This window comes from Pipistrellus hanaki (genome assembly GCF_964339955.1).
Source record: "Pipistrellus hanaki genome assembly, chromosome: 11".
NCBI classification, from domain to species: domain Eukaryota; kingdom Metazoa; phylum Chordata; class Mammalia; order Chiroptera; family Vespertilionidae; genus Pipistrellus; species Pipistrellus hanaki.
This window is the reverse complement of record NC_140513.1, coordinates 24,329,753-24,349,065: the sequence shown is the minus strand read 5'-3', so window position 1 is coordinate 24,349,065 and position 19,313 is coordinate 24,329,753. Positions and strand designations below refer to the sequence as shown.

General features: G+C 44.2%; 2 protein-coding genes across 2 annotated transcripts in view; both read left to right on the top strand.

Annotated features, from left to right (window-relative positions):
* Positions 1–2,455, top strand: part of CCDC180 (coiled-coil domain containing 180) — a 44,543-nt gene extending 42,088 nt beyond the window's left edge. Inside the window, exons 35-37 of the mRNA XM_084899094.1 lie at positions 223–328; positions 1,039–1,174; positions 2,281–2,455. Of these exons, the coding sequence (XP_084755220.1) occupies positions 223–328; positions 1,039–1,174; positions 2,281–2,409 (371 nt within the window). The 3' untranslated portion in view covers positions 2,410–2,455. The remainder of the gene's footprint in view (positions 1–222; positions 329–1,038; positions 1,175–2,280) is intronic.
* A 3,872-nt stretch (positions 2,456–6,327) lies between these two features.
* TDRD7 (tudor domain containing 7) overlaps positions 6,328–19,313 on the top strand; it is a 51,585-nt gene continuing 38,599 nt past the window's right edge. Inside the window, exons 1-3 of the mRNA XM_084898705.1 lie at positions 6,328–6,467; positions 15,015–15,227; positions 18,227–18,368. Coding sequence (XP_084754831.1) covers positions 15,021–15,227; positions 18,227–18,368 — 349 coding nt within the window. The 5' untranslated portion in view covers positions 6,328–6,467; positions 15,015–15,020. The remainder of the gene's footprint in view (positions 6,468–15,014; positions 15,228–18,226; positions 18,369–19,313) is intronic.

Sequence of the window (19,313 nt, the reverse complement as noted above, 5' to 3'; positions counted from 1 at the left end):
CTCTCTCTGAATCAATTTAAAAAATCTTTTTAAAAAAGAAAGAATACAGCCTACATATCCGGTGCAGCCAGCTTTTCTGTGGGAGGAGCTCTGCCTCCCATGGGAGACGCCAAGTGGGGAGCAGGGGAGAGAGGCCCTCGTTTCTCAAAGGCCGGAGGGTGGGCCCCTTGATCTCGGGCTGTGGGTAAGGCCACGGCCAGTAACCTGTCTCTTGCCTGCCAGAGATGGAGCCCCCGAAACAGAAAATATCAGTTCTCATTCGGAAGAAACTTGCTGGGCTGGCCCTGGAGGAAGAGAGTGAGAAGCCTCTGATTGAACGGGGCAGCAGGTGAGAGCCAACAAGAGGAGGGATACCAAGAATGGCCGCGTCTGCTGGGGGCAGCGCTATGGAGTAACACCGTGCTCCGTGCCTCAGTTTCCTCACCTGCGAAATGGGCATGGCAGCCTACCTGACATGGTATTATGAGGAGAGAGTGAGATGGGATTGGAGTGCTCCTGGCACATACTGAGAGCTCGGCGGCTGGGAGGATCTACAAAGGGGCCCACCGAGACAAGGAGGCCTTTCCCACCGTGAGGCCAAGCCGAGGGTTGCTGGTGGCACTGAGGCTGCGTCACAAGAGCTGTCCAAGCGCTCGGTCCTGTGCTCCCAGAGTGTGACTCTGGAAGAAGTAAGGAGTGGTGTGCCCAGCTTCGTTCTCAGCAGCAGCTTTTACAGCTCGCTAGGAAAAAACGGAGCAGGAGCCTGCAACTGCCACCTGGCAGATGCGTACACTGGGGCCCGGAAGCAGGAAACAAAGGGAGGTGTGCCATTGCTCCGCCCAGGCCGACCCCAGGGCTGTCCGTTCACGTGGATTTAAGCTTTTCACACGGAAAGAAAACACAAACAGAGAGCTTGAAGAAGCTTAACATGAAACGATCCGAGGGGTTTTTCTTTTCATTAAAAGAAAGGCTGATCTTCCCACCAGGGTAATGGGTGTGTCCCTCCGTACATGGTGAAGCCACGCCTGGGGGCGCTTTTACACGCATGTGTGTTTGTAGGAAGTGGCCTGGGATCAAGCCCACCGAAGTCACCATCCAGAACAAGATCCTTCTCCGGAAAATGCCGTCCATCACCACCTTAAAAACGACCCTGGGCCACCTGGCAACCGTGGAAGCCCGAGATGACGCCTACCTGGTGAGCGGAGCGGCGGGCTGGGGCCGGCGGGCCGGGGACGCACCGCAGCCCCGCTGGGCTGGCTGGGGAAGGAGACAGCTCCCCTCACAGCGCCCTGACATAGGGCCATGCAGCAGATGGCACACGGGAGGGTGCCCCAGGGCACAATGTCCACACTCAGGACAGTGCATGTCCTCAGACACAGGACATGTCCAGTCCCAGTGATAGCGTGAGTCTGATGGCGTGAGCCCAGTGCTGCAGGAGCCCCGCAGAAATCACCCCATCCAGCCTGGAGGGATCGGGGGGGGAGGGGTGTAAAGAAAGGCTTTCCAAAGCAAGGGGTCAGAGTCCGTCAGAGGCATGGAGGCCCTGGAAGCAGTGGGTGGGACTGCTGACAGTTTCTGTTCTCAACATGAGGCATCTCATTGAGTCCCTGTAACATCCCCAGGAGGGCGGTAGAATTGTCCCATGTGACTGATGAGGACACCGAGGCTTAAAGAGAGTGCCCCCCACATGCCACTGCAGAGTGGCAGAGGTAGGGCTAAAACCGACACCCATAGGGCTGTCTGAAGGAAGAGGCCACACCTCGATGTCCCCTGTGGGACCTCTCCCCTCTGGAGCTGTGTGCACCTTTGGGCCTGATGCCCAGAGAGAAACCTTTTCCTGCCCAGAGATATGCTGACGCTGGGACTGGGAAAGCCTACAGTGCCCAGGACCGGCCTGACCCAGCTACCACGCCAAGCCCCAGGCAGAGGGGGCGGCTCTGCCTGCTGAGTTCAGCGAGGGCTTGACGCTTGGAGGGCTGGACCTCCCGAGGAAGCCAGGACCCCTGGGCAGCAGTTAGCAAGAAGTTCAGAGTCCATCATCTGGTAGATGGGGTCCTAGCCCCTGCTTAGTCTCTTTCTAGGTGATCCCAGGCAAGGCTCAGTCAGAGCCTCAGTTTCCCCATCTCTAGAACAGTCAGACCTGCCTGATTGGTTGTTGGGCAGATGCATGAGAAATGACTGGTGGGGCCGTGGCCGGGACCGGGCGTGGGTTGAAGCTAGTGGCCAGCAGTCTGCAGTGCTCCCCTGGAGCACGGAGTCCAGGAGCCCCTCCTCATGCCCCTTCTGCTGCCTCGCTCCTAGAAATACTTAGTGCTGTTTGAAGAGGAGCTGAAGAAGACCCAGGAGGAGAATGCGGTGCAGGTGAAGGAGGCCCAGCGCTGGAAGAACAGCTGGCAGAGGTCCGTGCAGACCCTCCAGAGCCTGTACTAGCGAGGCCCTCGACTCACCCCAATAAAGGCTCCTTTTGTACCAACTGCTTCTTGATCTCCCCATCCATCTCTATCCATCCATCGCCCACCTGCCTGTCTGTCCATCTCTCTGTCCATCCATGCATGCAGGCATGCACGCATCCATCCATCTGTCCGTCATTCCTGCTCTGTACCCTGCACTGTAGCTTCACCTGTGACCAGGGACGGTGTGGCCCCCGCCCCCAAGGACACTGGCTCCAATGAGGAAGGCGGAGGTGAGCGGAGGAGTTCCATGTGGTTAGCTGGCAGGGATGGCGGGTAACAGGAACAGGTCACTTACAACAGCGACCGGTACTTTGAAGCAAATAACTAACAAAAGTCATGCTCGGTGCTTCACCTCGGGAGATGAAATAATGAAGCTTTTTGGAAAAGAGTGTATTTTACGTATAACAAAAGGAGGATTGTAATTGCAGCCGGGCCCTGATTCCTAGAGCCAATGAAGAATTCATCCAGGGTTGACTGTACATCTGCCTGGCAAGGTGCCTGACCAAAGGGACAGCATCTTGGGAAATGTCTTCTAGGCCCCCTTCCTTTTCCTGCGGGCCGCTCTAATCCCGAGGCTCAGCTCCCTCTCTCCGGAAGCCTCTGTCCTGCTGTCTTCCTTGTCGGCTTTCTCTTCTCCGATTGCCACGTGGCCCAACCGTGCCAGCTCTCATTGGCCGGTAGCTTTCTATGTCACTTGGACAGGGTGCTCATATCCCTTCCTCGGACCACGCCCTCCTGTTTCTTTCACACGTTTGGCATTTTGACTGTGTGTCAGTTTACATTTTCACATGCTTTCTCTCTTTTAGTGACTCATGAGGTAGGCTTCCCTATGCCTAATGTGGTTTCCTCCCACTGCCTTTTCCTTTCCTCGCCCTGGCGTCAAGTGTAACATACGTTTTGTACCAGTTGGTTGGTTGACTATTATGGAATCAGTAATACTGTAGTTGGTTGCCTTGCTTAAAGTTATTAGTTACTCCACCTCCATGCCCTACCCCACAACTGGGCCCTTAACCAGCTGACAACTCAATATTTGTATCCTTGGGATCATCCTAATATCTGGGCCTTGTCCAAGGATGAGTTGTGCAAATGACCCACAACTAGAGATGGGGCAGAGGCCATCTCTGAGCTCTCACTGCACAGGATCGCTTTAAGCTTCTGTTAGGCCCCATTTCCCATGTTGTGCGGCTGTGTGGCCTTTGCAGCTTTAGGGATCAGCCTCTCCTGGGGATTAGCCCCTTCCAGCTGACTCACCTTGGAGGCCTTTGTGTGCAGATTAGGGAGTTTTGCTTGATCAGCACAGCCTTGGCTGTACCGCAGCCTGGATTTGAGCAGGGCTCTGGCAAATCTCTCCCTTTTGCTTTTTGTTTTGTTTTTCTCCTTACGCAGTTAAAACAATTGCAATTGTCTAGACATTTCTCTGCATTTGATTGTGAAGCAACATCTGATGGGAGAGGGAGTGATATTCACAATTAAACAAAAGTAGATCTATCCAAAGATCCCTTTAATCGTGGATCTGTTTTTCCTGACCTTACGTAAGCAGCAGGAACCGGTGAGGCTGGGTTTCATCACCATTTACAACTTTGAACTTGTTGTTCAGCTTCAGAAAGCAGTTGCTTAGGCATATATATATATATATATATATATATATATATATATATATATTAAAGGCCTGGTGCACAAAATTTATGCATGGGGGAGTGTCCCTCAGCCCACCCTGAATCCTCTCCAATTTGGGACCCCTTGAGGGCAGTCAAACATCCCTCTCACAATTCAGGACTGCTGGTTCCCAACTGCTCGCCTGCCTCCCTGATTGCCCCTAACCACTTCTGTGTGCTAGCCTGATCACCTCCTAACCACTCCCCTGCCAGCCTGATTGATGTCTAACTGCTTCCCTACCAGCCTATTTCCCCTAACTGCCCTCTCCTGCAGGCCTGCTCACCCCTAACTGCCCTCCCTTGCAGGCCTGGTTTTCCCCAACTGCTTTCCCCTGCAGGCCTAGGCCCCCCACAACTGCCCTTGCCTGCAGGCCAGGTCGCCCCCAATCTCCCTCCTCTGCTGGCCTAGTCACCCTTACTGTCCTCCCCTGCAGGCTTGATCACCCCCAACTGCTCTCCCTTTCAGGCCTGGTCCTTCCCAGCCTCCCTCCCTGCTGGTCATCTTGTGGCAGCCATCTTGTGTCCACATGGGGGCAGCCATCTTTGACCACACTGGGGCAGCCATCTTGTGTGTTGGAGTGACAGTCAATTTGCATATTACTCTTTTATTAGATAGGATAGATAGCCACAACCTAGAAACAACAAAATTCATCAAACTGTATATTAAACTTTTTATTATATGTAAATTATTTGTGAGTAAAGCTGATTTCTTAAAAAAACTAGCTGCAGAGTATCTTTTTCCTTAATTCATGATAGCCCAAACATGGAATCCCTTTGCAAGGATAAAGGACCTTAGACTTGGGGTCAACTCAGTTGGTTTTATCACTTATTCTGTATATTGGACTCTGCAGGTTTTCCTAATGTCCTACTCCAACTGGCACTCTTTCAACTGGGAGTGGCTTTTTACATATTTCCCATTTTAAATATGGAGCCAGAGAGTGTTAACAGCACTGCAGAGTCCAATTGGGTCTGGTTGCATTTCAGGTCTATTAAATCCACTGCGGTGTTTAGAGCAGATTGGAGGAGAGAAGGGAAAGAGCTCTAAAATAGACTGAAATACAGCAGTGGACAGAAAGGAGTGCCAGGGAGAGACATTGGGCAGACTTAGGGGCTAGATGTGGAAGTGTAAAAGAGAATAGTGTTCAGAGACTACTTTGAACAATTCCCCGTTGTGTTAGGGGAAAAGGCCCAAACTCCTGAGCATTTGTCTATTGGGCCTCCCATGATCTACTCCCAATCTACCTTTTCATTCCTGAATCAAAAGCTCCTCAAGCACAGGCCTTCACGTAGTAGGCACTCCATGAAAGTTTGTGCTCGATATATACTGTTTGTCCATTCACCTTCTGATGAACATTGGTGTGCTTCTTGTTTCCCTTTTTGGCTATTAGGAATAAAGCTGCTATGAACATTCTTGTCCTGGTCTTAAAGTGGACATATGCTTCCATTTTTCTTGGGTAAACTCTAGAAATGGAATTGCTGGATCATATGTTGGTTTAAGGAATATAACCAACATGCCCAGTAGGTGCTGATAATATATACTATATGTGCAGAAGAAATAAGTGAATAAATATTAGGTGTCCATAATTTTAGAATGAATGAATGCATTTGACAAATAATTTATGTCACCTTTATCATGTGCAGGCACTATCCTAGGCTCTGGGGTTAGACTAGGGAACAAGACAAAAATCCCTGTGCTTCTTTAACTCGAGGAGGAGAGTAGAAAGGAAAACATATTAAGCATGCTAAGGAGAGAAAGAGCAAAGAAGTGAGACAGGGAACATCAGGGAAGAGATTGACTTTTTTTTTGAGATTGTGGCCACTCTCCCCGAAAGGGCGAAGCTTGAAAAAGACCTACAGGAAATGAGCGGCCGGATGGCTGTCTAGCTGAATAAAAATGAAATGAGCAAGAGTTGAATGAAATGTGGGATGGCAAGGTTGAACCCCCACAGCAGGAGCTCCTCAGAGCGGGTGGGATCTGCTGGTCCCGGGCCCGCCGCGCCCGCTAGTACTTGCGCCGCCCAGGAGGAGGCGCTGCGGAGCCAACCCCGCAGCCTGCGCCCTGGGCCCGCGAGTGGGCACGCGCAGAAACCGCTAGGCGGCGTCGGTTTCCCTCCCCACGCGGGACGCCGGCGTGGGCCGACGCGGCCGGGAGCCCGCGCGCGCGTGCGCACACCGAGGCCGGGCGCTCTCGGGGCGGGGCCGGCGGGACGGGGCGGGGCGGGGCGGGGGCTGGCGGTGATTCCCGAGCCGCGGCGGCAGCTCGGGCGGGCGGTGCGGGGAAACCGAAAGTGGGCGGCGGCCGCGGCTGTGGCCCGGACGGAGACGGCGGCGGGCGCGGGGTCCGGAGGCGCGGGGACCGGCCGTGGGCCCCCGGAACCAGGTGAGCGCACGTCCTGCGGCCGAGGGGGCGACAGGTTCCCGGCGAAGTCGGACGAGGTTGGAGCCGCCGCACCTGTGTCCCCCGCGGGACCGTGGCCCCGGGCGTCCGGGACCTGGACGGGCCGCTCGGCTGCAGCCGCGGGGGATGCCGCGGCCCCGACCGCCGGAAACGGGCCGGGCGCCGGGGAGTTGGGGTTCCAGAGCGCTGTGTTTTAAACCTCTGGTGGGACCCTCCCCCCGGCACTCGGGGCGGCTGGACGGTCGGTCCCCCGGGAGGGAGTCGGACGGACCCTCCGGCCCCGGGAAGCTCGGGGGGAGCTGCGGCCGCGGGGGTGTGGCCGCCGGGCGGGGGCGCAGACCAGGAAGTGGTTCCTGGCACCGGCGGCACCGCCGCGGCCACAGCCGTCAGCTCAGTTCGCTCTGCAGCCTCTGCCCGAATCTACGGGGTGATCGCCCCCGTAGGTTACACCTGGAACTTTAAGTTCCAGACCACCGACATGGGCTTCTCCTTTTGGACCAGCCCGTGCAAGGCCGCCCAGGGTATTGCGGGACACCCATACCGCCCCCATTCCATCAAACGGTGAGCACCGGGTGGGTACGGAGCTCCCTCCGAGCTCAGAAGGAAACGTGAATCCATGAATGAGTTTGTCGCTTCACTTTCCCCTAACATTCCCTTAGATCCGGCAGGGCCCGCTTCTCAGCTTCAGCTCCATGGGCGGGGGCTTGGAGCTCACACAACTTTTTCTGCTCTGATCCACTTGAGGGACGTAATATATTTCCGTTAACAACCAAAGGTGTCCAAGGGTGTCGCTCCCAAATAATTCCCATTATTTGAGCAGAAAAGGGGAAATACCTATATTAGAACAAAACAAAACAAAAAAAGTCCAGGGACCAAAAGGATTCTGATGACTGTCCTACAAAAGGAAACAAAACAAAACAAACCATTGATCTAGGTCAGCTTTTACCCGCCCCCACCCCCCGCCCCCAAATTGTGCAAGTAGAAAAATTGCAGAAGAGTTTTGTGTCTAGTGATAAGCATTGACTTAATGACAGAAAGTGAAATTTAGACACGAGTGCTCAACTCACCCCGAGCTGCCTTGATGGGCTGCCTTGGTGTGTAGGTGTTGCATACTGTGGCCTTTGCGGACCTGGACTGGAATCTGTCTGGGCTTCTCTTACTCACTGTGATCTTGAACAGATTACATACTTCCGTCGAGCCTGGTTTTCTAGGTATCAGATGGAAATATTTGACTTAGTCTGCACAGCTTTTATGAGGTAACTATTGTAAGTTCTTTGACTTGTAGTAACCAGTCAGGAAATGCTGACAACCAGCCTACTTCCCATCATTTCCATAAGTGGATTTCAATTTCTTGGAAGCAGGGACACATCTTTAAATCCTGAGTCTATGCAATATAAAGTGGCAGGTGGTGGAGATTTTTGCAGTTCCACTTAACTGACGTTTATTGAGCATCAGTTACGTGGAAAGTACTGTGCTGGGTGCAGGGAGTTGCTCATGGGCCCAGCGGGATTAGAACCCTCATCTCCGGTGCCTGGTACAAGAAGACCCTTTGGTGGCACACAGCTCCCTAGTTAACTTGAGGCAGTGGTTGGCGGTGTTTTCGGGTTTCAGTCCCTGTAGACTGGAAATGAAATGTGATTCCTGCTAATGCCCTTTTAAGTGTACTGGTTGAATGTGGCTGAATGAGCTATTGTAGTTTGTACCAAGTTGTTCCTCCAACTTCTTGAAGGACCTCTCTTTATGTTCTCCATGCAATAAATCTAGTTAGAGACTTAGTTTGAATGTAAAGGAAAAACATTTAGTAATCCAACTCTTAAGTGCCTAATCTGTGTTTGATCAAGTGCTGTTTTCATAAATTGATATTTGACATAGAGTGAGTGGTTTGCTTCTGGGCACTTTCAGGGTCAGCAGATAAATGCAGGAAGGACAGAAATGCCCTGGTGTGTGGAATGAAATCTAATTGCATTTTTGTGTGAATTGGTTTTTCTTTCTTTATGTAAAACCTACTTTCTCCACCAGGTAATCCAACTTAGTGCTTTCTTTTTGTTATTTCCTCATTGGGCCACTTTTTTTTTTTTTTTTTTTTTTTTTAAGTTCTGTCTTTCAAACAAGCTGTTTTTAAAAAAATCATTTTTAGCTAAAGATTTTTGTGTGTGTATATTTGCCAATAAGAGCTTCTTATCAGCACAAGTTACCCAGTGTGACCCCAAAGTGAATTCAGTATTTTAGTCATGCAACTTCGTCAGGGGAAACAGACCCATGGTTCCCATTGGGCCTTTGGACTCCATGTTAGAGCTCTAAGGACTCCGAGGAAGGTTGAGAGTCATGGTTCTTGTCCACCTTCCTTATCTTTCACGTGAAAAAAGAGACCCGAAGTGATTTGCTCACAAGGTTACAGCTGTTAAGTAGCATAAATAGGATTAAGATCCACAACTCCTAGGGGTTGTGTCTGGTAGGGGATCTCTGCCGAGAGGCCATGTGCCAAAGCAGTAAGTGACTTTTTGCCCATGGTTTAGATGAGAGATGATGTTGGAGGAGATCGTGACGTTCTTACCAAGCTTTCCTGTTCGTAGTATGCCAATGCTTACACCATTGCACTCTTGGCCATATATTGATAGGTAGTTTCCCATCCACACCATGCTTCTAGGGAAATGTTTTTAATTAAGTAACTACTAAAGCCAAGTATTGTGGTAAGCACATGTAACTCTACTTGTGAACTAATCATTCAGAAAGAGAAGCAAAGAAAGGAGGAGGAAAAAGAGTAAGAGAAAGGAAGTGAAAGTCAAGTGCAATATGTTGTGTTCTGTTGTGGCCAGTTTCTTCCTTCTTGGCTGTGGTCTTTGCCAGCTGACCTTGGTCAGTTTTTGAAATAAAAAATACTCTGATTAATTCTCCAGACCCACCTCCACTTTACTCTGCTGTTGAGGATTCTTATTCAGCTGAAACAGCTCTCTTAAGCCCCTTCGTTGTCTAGGGAAACCCTTAAGGATTTTAATTTGAGAACCTGTGGGCTAAAACAGAGATGCCCAACCTTATTTCTCCCAGCCTAGCCTGCCTTATAGTCCACCAAGCCTTGCATAACATTCCTAAAATCTAAGTAAGTTAGATTCTCTGAAACTCTAAGCTGTATTTATTACAACACTTTTAGAGAATAGAAATAACAGGGAAGATATTTGAAAGATCAAATTGGCAACTTTAGAATTTTGGGAAGCCACTTTAGAGAGACTTCCAACTTAATTTTTGGACGGATGCCTAAGGTTTGCCATTGAGACACTAAAAGGTGAAATTTCCATGATAAACTTCCTTTTTGTTTCTAATGGATGACATTCAAGATGGTAAACTTGATTTTTATAGTTAGGGGAAAGTATTCTCATATACTACACCTTTTATAAAAGTTCTCAAGTATAGTTGCCATCTTCAGGAAATTTCAAAATATGCCATGATAACAAAGGAATTAACAAAACTTAGAGCATTTTGAAGCAATATAGTAGATCAGAAAATGATAATGATTTTTTAAAAAGCTTTAGTGCCTCTCCTTTTGTTTAATGCCTAAAGTGATATTGCTAATGTGGGAATTGCAAACCAGATTGCAAAGCATGAGAACAAGGTATACATCTGAACAAGACATACAGTCACACCTGCTGTTCCAGGTTTTACTGTGCTTAACTGCTTCTCAGCAGCTTTGGGATCCTCAGTCTTATAGTCTAAGGAACTGCTCTTCCCTCCAAAAGTTGTATGCAAATAGAGAATTACAGTATTCCATGAAAATAGCATACATTTTAAAAGTCACGGGGGGGGGAGGGGTGTGTGTGAGGGGGGGAGTGGAAGGGTACTTAATTCAGATTGCCTTCTTGTGGTCAAACATTGCTTTCCAGTCTTAAGTACAAGGTCCTTTTTGTTAGCTTTGTAAAAAATGTGAAAAAATAGTGATTGTACATCTAAGTGTCTATTGGTTGATAAAATACATCACTACTCAAAGCTGTTGTGAATTCAATATCAATTTGGGTTTGTGAATCCCAATGGTGTCTGCACACTGTTGGAAAAACAGGAATATGTGTGAGACACCAGTATTCAAGCAGTGCTCACTGCTCATCGGAATGTATAGACTCTGCAGTCTGCTGTGGCCTTGACCTGGGCCTGCCTATGAGAACACTGGCTCGGAGTGGCAAGGCACAGAATTCATCCACCTGATGGTTCTCAATGACCGCTTGGTGACACAATTGGCTGTCTCAGTCAATTAAATATTAATAATATTTAATATTATTATATTAAATAACAGTCATTAAAATTTGCAAATAATTTTTTCTCTTCCCCCCCCCCCGCAAATAATTTTTAAAATAAAGATTATTCCTTTAATAGTCCACATGCGTGTATTTTAGTGAGTAAGAGAGAAAAGCAGTGGTGTTAGGTAGGTAGAGACTTTCTCATTCAGTCATTCAATGTTTATTGAGCTCCTCTTGTGGCCTGGGCAGGAGGCATTCAGCAGCAACCAAAACCTTAAAATCCCTGCTTTCACAAACCTTAACATTCAAGTTGGGGAGACAGCCAGTAAAATTCAGTAACGTATTTGATGATGGTGGTAAGTGCTGAGGGTTGTTACGTCTTCCTGATGAATTGATGCCCCCCTTTGCAATCATATTATTAGTAATGTGTGTGTTTTCCTTAATAATCAGCCTGGAAGTTTATCCATTTTATTGATGTTCTCAAGATACTAGTTTTGTCTTCGTTATAGACCTGTTTCATAATCTTAATATTTATTTTGTTCTCATTTTTATGATTTCCTTCTTTCTACTTACTTTTGCTATTATTTGCTCTCTTTTTTTCTCAAAGTTGTAGATTAGATCACTGATTTGGGATCTTCTTTTCTAACATAACCATATAATGCTTCAAATTTGCCTCTAAATGCTGCTATAACTGCAACCAGTAAATTTCTATATATTGTGTTTTCTTTTTTCTTTTTCTTTTTTTAAATATATTTTATTGATTTTGTACAGAGAGGAAGGGAGAGAGATAGTTAGAAACAGCTGCCTCTTGCACACCCCCTACTGGGGATATGCCCGCAACCAAGGTACATGACCGAAATCGAACCCGGGACCTTTCAGTCCCCAAGCCGACGCACTATCCATTGAGCCAAACCGGTTTCGGCTGTGTTTTCATTTATTTAAAAATCTTCTGATTTTTGGGGAGCTTTCCCTTTGATCATTGGTTATTTAGAAGTATGTCATTAAATTTGCCAATACATATATTAATGTCATTGGTACCTAATATAATTTTGTTCTGGTCATAGTGCACTCTTTGTGTAATTTTAGTTATTATACATTGGTCATGGATTGTTTTAAGTTTCAGAATATATTCCATCTTGGTGAATGTACTGTGTGCTCTTGAAAAGAATGTATATTCTCTTGTTGGAGAGGAGTATTTTATAAATAGCAGATTAGTTTGGTCAATAGTGTTGTTGAGCTCTTCTACAATATATTCTTTCTGATTTTTTTGTTTGTTTACTGGTTGTACCAATTACCAATAACTATGAGTCTGTTTACTCTTTCAGTTCTATTGATTTTGCTTCATGTGTTTTGAAGTTGATGTCAGGGGCAGTCTCACTGAGGATTGTTACGTCGTTCTGTTGAATTAACTTCTTAATTATGATATAATGTCTCTCTTTGTCCCTGCCAATATTCCTTGTTCTGGTATACAATATAGTTATGTATTAGTATGGAATATCTTTTTACTTGTAATCCATGTATTTATATTTAAAATAGGTTTCTTTGAGATACTATTTGGTAAGTCCTGCTTTTACATCCACTCTGCCAATCTGTAACTTTGTATTGAAATATTTTGGTCATTTACCTTTAATATAATTGTTGGTATGGTTGGTTTTAAATCTATTCTGCTTGCTGTTTTCTAATTGTCCTATTTTTTGTTGTTGTTATTATTATTCTCTCTCATCTTTATTATTTCCTTCCTAAGTTTCTTTTATACTTCTGCCTGCCTGCTTTTTGATTGAATTTTTTATTCTATTTTTATCTTTACTACTGGCTTATTAGTTATACTGCCTTAAAAATATTAAGTGGTTGCCATAGTGTTCACAATTTATGTTTTTATCACATTCCACTTTCAAATAATATTTTGCTATTTCATGTACAGTATAAGGACTTTCTAATGGTTTACTTCCAGTTTCTCTCAGTCTTTGTGCTATTGTTGTTGTACATTTTATTTTTACATAAGTATGCACTCCACAGGAGGGAACTTTATTGGTGATGGAAATGTCTATATCTTGATTGTGGTAATGATTGCATGAGTGTGTATATTTTTCAAAACTCAACAAGTGTACACATAAGATGAGTGAATTTTATTGTATGTAAATTATACATATATATATATATATATATATATATATATATATATATATATATTTGTGTGTATGTGTCTATTTATCTATCTACAGAGAGTATAGGAATTTGGACCTAGTATAGGACTTTCAGAGACTACAGTATTAATTAAATGTTGTTGGTGCTGGTGGTGACAATTTAAAAAAAGTTAATGTTAAGTGCAAGAAGGCACATGAAGAATACTTAGGTCTAAATATTTGTCGCTTAAACCTTGCTATCATTTGAGTATCATATTTATAATTAAAAGGATCCACACTTGAGCTAATATTTTGTCTCCTTTTTCAAAAGGATAAATGAGGAAATTGACAGAATTCTCTGCTGTTCAATATGGTATCTAACAACTATATTTAATTTAAATTAAATTAAAATACAGTTCTTCAGTCATGTTGGCCACACTTCAATGATCTAGTAGTTCATGTGGCTATTGGTTACCATATTGGACTGCACAGATATAAGACATTTTCATCATCACAGAAAATTCTATTGGATAGCACTGTTGAAAGAAAATATAACAAGTTGTCCATGGCTTACCTTTCTGCTTCCTTTAATTCTTCCCACTTTTCTTGGCTGTTTAAATGGTCATTCTCCTAATCTATCTTCATTCTATTTACCACTAGTGTAAAGAAAATTGGAGTGGTTAATTTTGAAACATGCCTGTTGCTGATCAATGAAAAGTCTTAGCCAAGGTCCTCATAGATTTCCTAGGTACCAAAATTCAGCAGTCGCTTTGCTTTTCTCTCTCTTACTTGGCAGCTGTAGATGACACTTTTGAACATGCCATTCTTCTTGGTTCTTTCCTCTTTTTGTTTATATGACAATGTCACTCTGTCTTTTCTACTTCTATTTATCTGGCCCCTTTTCCTCAGCCTTTTATACGATTCTTCTTCCTTGCCTACTCCTTAAATGACAGCCTTTCACAAAGGTCCATCTTTAACTTTGTTTTTGACTCCCTAGTTATGAAATACCACGTATATGCTGAAGGCCAGCAATCTATAACCAGCTCAGACATCTAACTTAAATTCCTAGTAAGTATATCTGTGTGGCTGCCTTGTGAGCATCCCAAACTCCCGTGTCCAAAATTAATTCTCTCTATTACTTTATTTTGCAGATCTACCTCACCTCAGGGTGGGTCATTACTATGCACCAAGCTTCTAAAATAGTAATTTGGAAATTCCCTCATCATCCAAACCAACTAATGAATTTCTGTTGACTTCACCTCCTAAACCTCTCAAATTGACATTTTGCTGATTCCCAAAGCCCTGTTTTCAGGTCATCCACATTTCTAAGTATTCTTACAAGTCATTAATCTTTCTTCTTCTAATTTATCTTCCCCACTACAGAATAGTGATATTCCTAAAATGCAGAACTAATCATTTTATCCCCCTATTTAAAACCTCTCCAAGGTCCCACATTACTTTCGGCAAAAATGCAAACATATTAACATAATATGATAGACTCTTCTGGGTCTGCCTCTTCCCACCTCTTCCATCCTTATCTTTTAGCCCTGACTTAGCTTGGAGTCTTTGTTCAATCACATCCAGACACTTAACTACCGGAATTCTCAGAACAACCATGAACTTCTCTCTCACACTGTGCCTTTTGTACTTTCTGTTTCCTTTACTTGGGCCAGATACCTCTCCATCCTCTGCCACCCGCCCAAACCCCCTCCACACACACCCTTTTCCTCTTTGTCTAGCTGATTCCATCTTAGAGCAGATCATAGCATCAACCCCAAAATAATGCTACAAGCTGTTCTACAGTCTCATAAGAATGGAATAGCATTGCCTCAGCTGCAACGAGAGTACAAATCCTTGCCTGGAGACTAGATCCCCTTCAAGCAGTTAGGTTACCCGTCACTGTTATTATAAGTAGGCTTCCATTCGGGCCTTCCCCTCATCTGGAAAACATTCCCTCATTTCTTCCCTTCACAAGCGAGTCCTTGTGGCTTTCTGACTTCCTGTGTCCTCCTAACAGTCTGTGCTTTTCTCTACCATCACAGTTATTGCTCTTTATTGTAATAGCACAGAAAGTATCCAGTAACAATTTATCGAATAGTCTAACAAATGTAAACTCTGAAAATCTACTTGAATTCACAGGCTAATGCATCATCTCACAGTAATCTTGCACTGTGCTCTTATAGGTGAAGATGCTGGAAGCAGATCTGGTTTCAAAAATGCTACGAGCTGTTCTACAGTCTCATAAGAATGGAATAGCATTGCCTCGGCTACAAGGAGAGTACAAATCCTTGACTGGAGACTGGATCCCCTTCAAGCAGTTAGGTTACCCGTCACTAGAAGCCTATCTGAGAAGTGTGCCGGCTGTGGTCAGGATAGAGACCAGTAGATCTGGTGAGGTAAGGGGGTACTTGTGCATGTCGAAAAAGTCATACCAGTTCTTCATTTCCTCTTGGCACTTTCAGTCTCACCTGTGATAGCAGTCAAAATGAAAAGTGCTAGCTAAGCCTTGGCCGGGTGGCTCAGTTGGTTGGAGCGTCATCCCATACAGCAAAAGATTGTGGATTCAATTTCTGGTCAGGGCACAAACTTAGGTTGCAGGTTTGATTCCCATTCAGGATGTGTTCAGTTTTTTCCTCTCCCTCTTTCCCTCCCTCCTCCTCTCTTTAAAAAAAAAATATATCCTCGGGTGAGAATTTTTAAAAAAGCACAGTCTAGATTCTGATTATTTTGGTTAACCCCTCAAATTCTTTTGTTGTAAAAATAAGATATTAACCATATTAAATAAGAAATTTTAAAATTAAAGTTCATTCAGTCTTAACATCCAAAGTAACTGTACTGGAAGTCTTAAGTGCTTAAATGTCACACCCACCCATTATGAACCTGCAACAACTGTTTTCCCAGGTCATTGACCTCCTGATTGCCAAACTAACAGATGCTTTTAAACTCTCAACATTTGACTTTACTCATATCTATCCCTATTATCTGGACCCCAGTTCAATCCCTCATTGATCATTTAGCATTTGATTATTACAGGGCCCTCCCACTTGTTCTCCCTGTCTTTAGTCATTTCTCTCTCTCGCCTGGTCTTGCCTTCACACAACATGATTATATTATTCCATAACTCAAATCCTTTAGTTTCTCTAGAATAATATTATGTATTCATATTTATATTATCTGGAAGAGTATTTTATGTATAACATGGGCAATTTGTTAGTAGCAAGTAAGTTTTTTCTTGTGCGTACCCTTGTCACCCAGCAGTTTCACTTCTTGGTATCTGCCCAATGCACAGTGTGGAAGATATAGACAAACCATCACCCAAGAGACAGGCAAAAACACCAGACCCCCAAAACAGTACATTTTCTGGGTACATTTCTATAAGTGTAAGTACATGGAACTAGTATGAAGTATTTCTCCCCAAAACTTATTATATTTGTTCCTCTGTTTGCAGTGCACGGGAGAGGCAGTGAGTAGAGGGGGGAAAAGGGTCCCAGGATCAGCAGTGGTCAAAGGGGAGGTTCACCTAATCTTTAATAATGTTTAAAAGGAGCAGCAATAAATTAAATATATTAATAATAAAACTTTCTTCAGCATCTTTGATTCTCCTAGACAGATTTAAGCCATCTTTTCTGTCCACTTGGCACCTTGTAATACATCCAACATCCTACTTGACACAGTGTTTTCTGTTTAGTCTCTTTGCCCTTCTCTCTTTCATTCATCAGTTTCTTTAGGATGAGAGATTTTTTCATCCCTAATAGTTGGTGCTTAATGAATGTTGAATGTATGAATGATTAAATGTCTGAACGAATTAATAAAGTAATAATGCTTTATAGTTACTAAGCTATAATTTACTCTTTTACTTCCCTATTTTGGACATTTTTAATGTTTCCAGCTTTTGACTGTTAGAATAGGCCCTATTGCACATATTTGGGTATGTAATTTTTTTCTTAACATTTTCAGATTTAGAAATACTGGGCCAAAGAGTAGGAACATGCTTTGGCTGATGTTTGCTTTCCCGTTCTGGAGTTCAACTTAGAATCCAAGACTTAGCATACTAAACGGGGCTTTAAAAGATCATCTGATCCCAATAGTTACATACTTTTGTCAAATATTTTTTTCAAATATCCTATATGTTGCACAAGTGTGTGTGTGTGTGTGTGTGTGTGTGTGTGTGTGTGTGTTTTTTAGATAAAAAGCTGAGCTACTGTTTTAAGCAAGAGCAGAGGGTCCTGGCCTTCCTAACCTTCACACCTTGCCCACTGTGAGGCCCCTGAGGCAACTCCATGGAATCCAATGGCTCCATGGAATACTTGAAAACCCCAAATCTAAGCCCTGTAAAACCCTTTTTTACAGCTGCACATTCTGAGATTGGGAGGTTAGCTGATTTGCCCTAAATCACCCAGCTAACCTTTGCAGTGGCAAGACTAGGATTTAGTGGTCTTTGAAAGGTAATGCAACATAGCAGGTATGAGTGCCTACTTTGGATTCAGATAGCCTAGCTGTGTGGCTTAGGTGAGTTGCTAACTTTCCTGAGCCTTACCATTGTATTAAATGGAATAAAATATATCTCACAGATTATGTTAGATAATATGTCTAGATCACAGGTTTCTTTTGGTTCACTTATTATTCCCATAGTACCTAGCACATTGTAGATACTTCATAAATACCTATTTAAAAATAAATGAAATTTTGAATTTAACCAAGGTAGATTATTCAGTATGTTAGACTGTACTTGACTTCTATGTAGAAAATATAATTTTGCTCCAATGTGATCAAGAAGAGAGTGATATGCATATTTGCATACAGCTTGATTTGGGACATATGAACTCACTGAGACCTACTTTTAAAAATTGGCCTCTAGCCGAAACCGGTTTGGCTCAGTGGTAGAGCGTCGGTCTGCGGACTGAAAGGTCCCGGGTTCGATTCCAGTCAGGGGCATGTACGTTGGTTGCGGGCACATCCCCAGTAGGGGGTGTGCAAGAGGCAGCTGGTCGATGTTTCTCTCTCATCGACGTTTCTAGCTCTCTATCTCCCTTCCTCTCTGTAAAAATCAATAAAATATATTAAATAAATAAATAAATAAATAAATAAATAAATAAATAAATATTGGCCTCTAGCCCTCAGTGGTTCAGCTAAGTGGGTAGAGCATCAGCCTGTGAACTGAAGGGTCCAGGTTCAATTCTGGTCAAGGGCACATGTCCAGGTTTTGGGCTCGATCCACAGTAGGGGGCATGCAGGAGGCAGCAAATCAATTCTCTCTCATCATTGATGTTTCTGTCTATCTCTCCCTCTCTGTTCCTCTCTGAAATCAATAAAAATATATTTTTTAAAAATATGGCCTCTAGGCACCAGTGTGTCTGAGAATTGTTTCTCCTCCCACTTTGCCTCTTACGAACAGACTACCTGTTATGCTGTGGCCTGCACAGAAACTGCAAGAATTGCTCAGCTTGTGGCTCGTCAGAGGAGCTCTAAAAGAAAGACTGGGCGGCAAGTTAATTGTCAGATGAGAGTAAAGAAAACCATGCCGTTTTTTCTAGAAGGTACGGTCTTTTTCACAAGCTAAAAATTTCAAGCCTGTTTATGAATACACTGACATATGCAATTCTGGGAATATTGCTTATATTCATAATAAACTTATATTTGTCAACATTTATATATCAAGGGTGAAATCCTGAAGCTAATATTTTCATTTGTAATTAAGTGAACATGATGAGCATGACTTTCTAAATGAAGTAATTACTCAGTGTGAGATAACGGAGAGTACATTTTAATCGTATAGCAAAATGTGGTGTTATTCTTTTAGATTATTGAGGGAAAGCTTTATCCAGTTTGTTGGATGAACCAAGAACCTGTGATTTAATGTGTTATTTCTCAAATCATGCCTTTTAATATAAAATCTTTTTTAAAAATATGAATTATATGGTAGACAGAGATAACATATTATACGGGCAGCTCAGCCTGTGTTTATTGAATACTCATTTTGAGGAACTTATAATCAGTTCTAAAACTAAATTCTCAAGAAATAGCTCAGTGAGAATACAAAAGCATAGATGAAAGGAGGAAGAGGGATTAAACAAAAATCCCCTATAGACATATATGACAATAGACACTGACAGCAGGTGATGATAGCCAGAGGGAAAGGGCTGGGAGATAGGTGGAGGTGGCAAAGTGAGGGAAGCTGGGGACAGAAGAAGACTTTGCTTGGGGTGATGGGTGCAAGATGCAGTGTGCAGATGATGTTTTATTGAGCTGTGCACTTGAAACTTGTATGGTTTTGTGAAGCAATGTCACCCCAATAAGTTCAGTTTTAAAAAGAGTAGATACCTGAATGCCACAGCAAGCAGTTTACGTGAAAATGACTATGGAGGGCTTCATATTCTAGAGGAGTCTTGAACCCAGGCTTCAAGTGATGGAAAGAGTTTAAATTGATGGAGAGGGGATGAAGGACTGAAATATGGGGGAGTGTGGTACGTTTGTAAGAACAT